This window comes from Neodiprion lecontei, chromosome 4 (genome assembly GCF_021901455.1).
Source record: "Neodiprion lecontei isolate iyNeoLeco1 chromosome 4, iyNeoLeco1.1, whole genome shotgun sequence".
NCBI classification, from domain to species: domain Eukaryota; kingdom Metazoa; phylum Arthropoda; class Insecta; order Hymenoptera; family Diprionidae; genus Neodiprion; species Neodiprion lecontei.
The window spans coordinates 16,932,005-16,938,888 of NC_060263.1; the positions used below are offsets into that span (position 1 = coordinate 16,932,005).

At 45.4% G+C, this 6,884-nt stretch overlaps 1 protein-coding gene across 1 annotated transcript; it reads left to right on the plus strand.

The window, feature by feature from the left end:
• Positions 1-671: 671 nt before the first annotated feature.
• Positions 672-5,570, plus strand: LOC107218464 (cilia- and flagella-associated protein 43-like). Its single transcript, XM_015656351.2, has one exon. It carries the CDS (start codon positions 672-674, stop codon positions 5,568-5,570), a length of 4,899 nt encoding a protein of 1,632 aa, XP_015511837.2.
• The last annotated feature ends 1,314 nt before the right edge of the window (positions 5,571-6,884 follow it).

Consider the following 6,884-nt stretch of genomic DNA (forward strand, 5'->3'; position numbering starts at 1 on the left):
TGCTGGCACGATGCTTATATCGCTATTCCAAGCTATCGGTGAGCATGATGAACCGCGCTAGACGTGAAGGTCACCGTACTTGACGCCGTGCACGTCTATCCATGGTTAGGTACCTATATGCAAATAAAGTACACAGCGGGCGTCGGTTTAATGGTAAAGCGTCGGAGCATACGTCGAGATCGTTTCCGAGTCGTGGCAAGAAGCTTGGTGCGTTCTCCGATACGGTACCACGAGATGCAGTATATCACGGAGGCAGGGATAAGTTTTTGATCAGCCCTCGCCGCCCCGCTGGCTGACCTCATCGAGCGGCGCTCTGGGGGTCTTTATACGAGCCGCTCCGACGACGCATATCCTAATCAGCCTTTGTTTTAGGACTTCAAGACCGCTTTTTTATACACAACGAACCTACCCTCGGCTATCATTATTTATACGGTATTTCAGTCGCGTGGCTCAACTCGAATTGCGACGACCTTCACGTTCGCGAAACAAACGAGGTCCCGAGCTTCCGAGTTCGAGATTTTACGATTAATGTACTCGCAGGCTCACCTAACCCAATTTCTGTAGTTTTATGCATAACAGAGACTGTGCTTTACGTTCCTCATGTTATTATCCACTGGTTTATAGAGTTTTAATCATCGCGTGATCTTTCAGTGATACAAAAGACCGATAAGATGAAGGCAAAAACCAGCGAATGGAAGTCGCATTGGATTCGCGGTGGAAAAATACCGCACGTGGCTTGGATTGGAAAGGATGTTCTAGCGTGGTGTTCAGGCGTGCACATAATCTTCTATGATGTTGTACAGAAAACAGAAAAAGTGCAGAGTTACGTGAAACACTCGCAGGGCGAAGGTGCATGCTGTCTTTCCGGTCACCCGACGCTACCCTTGTTTGCCTTTGCTGAGAAGGTGAGCAATCCACGCGTCCTGGTGTATAATTATCCCAGCATGAAACGAATATCCGAATGCTTAAAAGGTGGTCCGAGCGGCTACCTAGCGACAGCGTTCATGGAACACGAGCATCTAATCACTCTTGCTTCGTATCCGCATTTCCAACTGGCGGTTTGGTCATGGAGAACTGGAGAGCAGTTTACGACTATGGCAACCCACATTAAGGACATAGACAGGCAGATGATAGCGACGACTTACAGCGGGCACACCATGATTGCCCAGCTCGGCAAGGAGTCTGGCAAGCTGACCGTCTGGCAGATGAGAATATGCGGGAAAATCGTCAGCCTTAAATTCAAGGACGTAAAATTGCCACACGGAGAGCGTATCAATGCGGCAACGTGGAGTCCAGAACCAGGGCCTCCGACTCTAGGAATTCTTGACGAAAGCTGCCACATGTATGTGCTGCAGCACGACACAACCGTCCCAACAAAAATTGCACAGACGCAGAGATGTTCCGAGTGCGTAGATATCGAGGCATCCGATATCTGCTGGTATCGCGGTGGTCTTGTCCTCAAAACGACGTTTTGCCAGATACGATACTATAAGAAAACGACGGAAAGTAATCACTGGCATAGAATATGGATGGTAAAACTTCAGACCCATCCGTACTTACTGACATCACATCCGTTTAAAACTGACCGTTTGTTTTTTCACACTCTTGAGGGTGATCTAATCCAGCTTGAAGTACCTGACGAACCTGACACCACAACTCCTGGCATGGTCACACACCTCCAGCGTGGTCGCTTTTATCGCTTTTTCAACTGGATTTATCCTTGGGGCCACCATCTTACCGCCGTCGACAATGACACGGACCTCGCCGTTCTGGAAACTCACACGGGAAAGGAGATCTGCAGAATCAATTTGGAGATGTCCGGATCTGTATCACGTCTTACTTCAAGAAGAGATTTGCCTTTAGTCGCGTTGACCAGCAATACTGGAGAATTTACGTTAGTCGGTATCTGTGAGCCCAAACAGCCGTTGATTCTTGCGCAATACCATCTCCATCGGGAAGCTCTAAACCTACTGAAATTCTCCTATTCCGGGAATTATATTGCAGCAGGATTCTCACTAACAGGCACCTGCTTTTGCATCGCGAGTAAGGTTGGTTCGCAGTTTGAAGTCATGGCTCGCCTCGAGGTCAACCGTCAAATATCGGATGTTCTGCTCTATGATAATATGGGGCACCTGAGGCTTTTTGTGTTGTGCGTTACATCGAGGCACGCAGTCATCAGCAATCAGATTCTCCTATACGATCTCCCTAATGGTCAGACTCATTTCTCGGCTGCTAGCTGCATCATAGAGCTACGAGACAGTTTCCAAAATCTGCAGTACAGTCCGGTCAGTGTTTACCAAGTACTTGGCTCACCGTATCTTACGAGGCAGCTGCAAGTCCTTGGGTTTCGGGGTTGGCAAGAGGTCACTCTTCTGGAGGCGACACCCTCAGACCACCAGGTACGTCAAACAAAAATTTTCAGTGATAGTCGGTGGATAACGACGTGTTCGCGTGATGGAATCGTTGTGGTCAGAAAAGGAGACAAACTGAGAACACGTGTGGCGTTTATAATGTCGCATCATCGCCAAAACTTGGGTGTCGTCAAGGGAATCATGAAACCCTCCGGCGACGTGATCATATCGCTTGGACACGATGGTTCTTTGGTGTGCACCAAATTGTTTGAGGACAGCGAACCGGAAGATTCCGGCACGGATGATCGGAGTTTCACTGAATTAAGAGGGGTTATTGCAAAGGAGTCCGAGTGGCGGACGTACGTTTCTAAAGATGATTACGCAACGCTGGATCCAGGCGTTGTGAAGATGCTTACTCAGGCTCGGGTACATTTCGCCCCCGCGTCTGAGTGCAAGGATCAAACTTGGATAGAATGGAAACGGTCGCTAAAGATTGCTGCAGAGACAAAGGAACACGCGGCAACCAGGGCTTCGATTCAAAGTTCCATCGCCGCTCTCAAGGCAACGGTTGCCCACCTGATTAATGTCAACGAAGCTTGTACAGAGATCGAACAACTACCAATATCTGCATTTGACTTGGACAAGGTAAGTCGTGATCAGAAGCTAAAAGCGGCTCGGGACGAACGAGAGGATGTTCGCTGCATGCTGGAATGGAATTGTACGGGAATGGATCGTGTCGCTGATTGGATAAAGGAGTCATTTTGGGAAAAGCAACAGGTCCAAGCGCAATCAATTTGTTCGATTTTTGGTAGGTTCAAGGTACTTAATTATCCCACCGTTCCAACTGATCGGGAGGATGCTATTTTGCTCAACTGGGCACAGTTCTCCAAGCAGTTTACAAACAGCGTGGTTGATTTTAGTACAAACTTTTACCCATGGATAGCACCATTCAACAAAGTACAGGACATCATGGCACAGTCAACTATGAAACTTGAACACAGTTTGTCGGTAGTCGATGAGAAACAACGGATGGATGGAATACTTGAGGAGGATGAAGAAGATGCGGTAGTCGACGAGGTAGAACTGTTGAACCAGAGGATGTTGGAGGGTATGACAACTTACAGGTTCATTGAACCCTCGGAGCATTATTATTCTCAATTTGAATTATATAGTTATGCTCAAATGATGACAGAGAGTCAGATGGTGAGCCATGATGTGCAGCGCTTACGAGCTTACTTTAATAAGCTTTTTAACGATGTCTACGCCATCAAGGAACGCGAGATGAATCTTGTTATGGAAAGAAATGACCGCATACGACACATCGATTCTGAATTGTACCTTCTTTTCAACCAAAGGGTTCCCGAAGTCCCACAAGATCCTGTTTGGGATCAAACGGAAACACCTGAGAGTCTGGTCAAGGTGGTCGATTCGGAGGTTGAGGTGGCACCATACATTTCACCCTCCGCCCAAGACATACTGAATAAGCAGGCTGCAGAAGCAAATCGTTTAAGGCTGCTGCTACTTGCCGATGACTTTCGAGAGCGGGCATTGACGGCTATGATGGATGGAGTCCTCGAGGTCCGCTGGGAGGATCTGATCAAAAAGGATATACTAAAGCCGCAGTGCATGTTGACTAAGACAACGGATGCATACAGCGCTGAAGATGTGTTGGCTGTGCAGCAATATGAGAAGGAAGTCGAGACTCTGTCGCAAGAGCGAGAAAAGTATAAGAGAATCCTCGAAGCTGATTACTCGAAGGTCAGCGGATCCCTGAAGGATGGTATCAAGCGGTTTGAACAACGTCTGCGAGAGTTTTTCGTGACTAGAATTCGCGTCGAATCGGCTATTCAACAGTTGGGTCTTCGATTCTGGCGTGGCTGCTACCGAAACATGCGTCGACAACAAATGTACGAGAGTGAAGAGAGACTCAAGCTCACGATCAGCCAGAAGGAGGCGGAGATCGTAAGCTTGAGCGAGGAGGTCCGGAGACAACAGTCCGCCATAGCAGATCTCAAAGGACATTACGAGACTGCTTGTAACCGCGAAAAGTGGCAAGAGAAGAAGTTCAAAACCGAATTCCCTGGACTGGCCAAGGTCGGCCACGATCTTTTAAAGCGGCATTACAAACGTCGTCCGCGATCAATACAGAAGGCCATTCCTTCGACGTATCTCAAAGAAATGGGTAAGGCTGTCTTAAGTGCGGCCAAGCCTTTTTTCCTTATGGGAGAATGTCTGGATTACCTCAAGGCTTTGGATGCGCTCGATGTTCGTCCTGCGTCGTTGCCACCGTTCATCGATCCAATGCACTGGGACCATTTAGTACGTCTTCGCCGCCTCAAGGTGGATAGCGAGATGCGCGTGAAGTCTGCCTTGGCGGATATTGCCGAAGCAGAACACACCGTGGTCGAGTTTAACAAGCTGATTGCAAATCTCAAGACGGAAATAGAAATGCTTGGTGAGAAGCTGAACGCCGAACGTCTGGCTAGAGTGAATTTTGACCAGGATGTCGAGGTACAGTTCGTTCTGAAAATGGGTCAGATCGAAGTCGCCCTGAACAGTGACGCATCTACTGCGACGGCTATTCTTATACCACGATCGGCAATCGAAGAAGTTAACGTTGTCATCAGTATCGCCGGGACCGCGAAGCTCAACGCGATGAAGAAGACGATAAACTTTGGGAGAGGGATTAATTTCAAGGAGTGGGATCACAAAACGCGCAAAATGCGGATTGAGGACCTTCGCGAGGAGCTGTACTGCGTGGAACGGATAACTGTTACTAAAGAGGTTCAAGAATATTTGAAGCGAAAGGCGAAGGGCTTCAAAGAAGACAGAACGCAGCAACAGTTAGAAAGAGAGCTAGAGCTGCTGCGAAGGAACTGGGAGAAGCAGCTCATGGACTGGGTCTACAAATTGGCGGCTATCGGAGCGAAAATTACGGCAATTAAAAAGAAAAACTCTCTCCTCGATAAGAGGATCGGTACGATGAACGTTGTGCGGTGTGAAATGGAGCTCCAGAGAGACGTTGACGTTGAGTCCAAGGCACTCGCATATCGTAAAAATAAAATGGACGTCCTCGCTGAGCGTTCTCGTCTCGTGCGAAAACTGCAGGACAATTACTCAGAATTGTTGGTCTTGCAAACAGAATACGAACTTTTACGACTACGTCGCTTTCCAGCTTTCAAATTCTTCAAAACCCTGGACGATGATCTCGCCAAGTGATAGTTCATCCATTATGAACTCACTTGCGATGACTGTTGCAGACCATATTGTGTACCTATAACTTGTAATGAGTGAGGAGAGTATCTCAGAATAGAAAATGTTGGATATATCCTGTTTGAGCGTTTAAAATTAGAACAATGTCTTATCCCTTGCAAAAACAGAAATGAATGATAAATGAAACATGTACCTATTTCCAACGTTTCTTCACGCTGTGCTTAAGTTTTGTGGTCATGTGTGAAACATACACTGGATGTGCGAGTGATGAAAGTTTTCATTTTTAACATTTCTGCCTTTCAGACCATTTATACTTAGCCTACCGAAATCATATTGATGAAATTGATTAATCCGAATGTCTTCTGATTATACACATGTGTATTACTGTGAAAAATTCATTTCTTTTTTCTGAGTGATAGGAAATCGTTCCACTGTATCCACACCCGAGATTTTTCAGGCTAGGATGCGGCTTGGTTGCCTCTAAGCTAACCGATGTTTACGTACAATTTATTGACTAACGAACGAAACTCTAGTTTGTAAAAATATGTGAAACATGTTGCTGTTTGAAATAACGTTACGAGTATAATTAGTGGATCTTTTTGATTAAAAAGGGGGTAGCAATTGTACGAATTGTAGATTACAATAGTAAAAGTTTCTAAAAATTGATTTCTTCCATTATCGATAAAGTTCTTCCCATATTTCGATAATAAGTACACCGGTATATGGTTTACATAATTTCCATTTGATTAGAACATTTAATTCGAAAGTTGTCCTGAGCCCGAATATTTAATATATGTATTATGTATAGTGAGCTAGTCGCAAGAATTAGGTGATTGTAGAGGCGGATACAGGTCCTGAACTACTTTCAGCATGGTGACACAATGAAGAATGGTTTTTGTCTTATTCAGTAACACTTACCAGGAGGAGCAAGAAGGAGGGTATAGGTCATAACCGATCGTCGTATTCTCAGACCGGTGTTGTACCAAGCTATGGAAATATTATGTATAAGATAAGAAATATTGAAATAGACTAATTTATGTAAAGACAAACATTTCTTTTATTCATTAGGATTATTATTCATTATTGCAGACGCGTAGAAATCTTTCTGGAGCACATTTAACGTGCCGGCGCTCTGATAGCTGAATTGATATTCAAGGTCTTCTTTATTCATATGTAATGAAACGATAGTATGAAAAAATTATTGCAACGACAATGCGTGGCTGAGATTTAAAGATAAAAATGTTTTCGCACTTTTCAATTGCATGAGTTATATTTTTCGGTTAACCCTTTAGCAATCAGGCGAAAATGAAATTTTCGTGC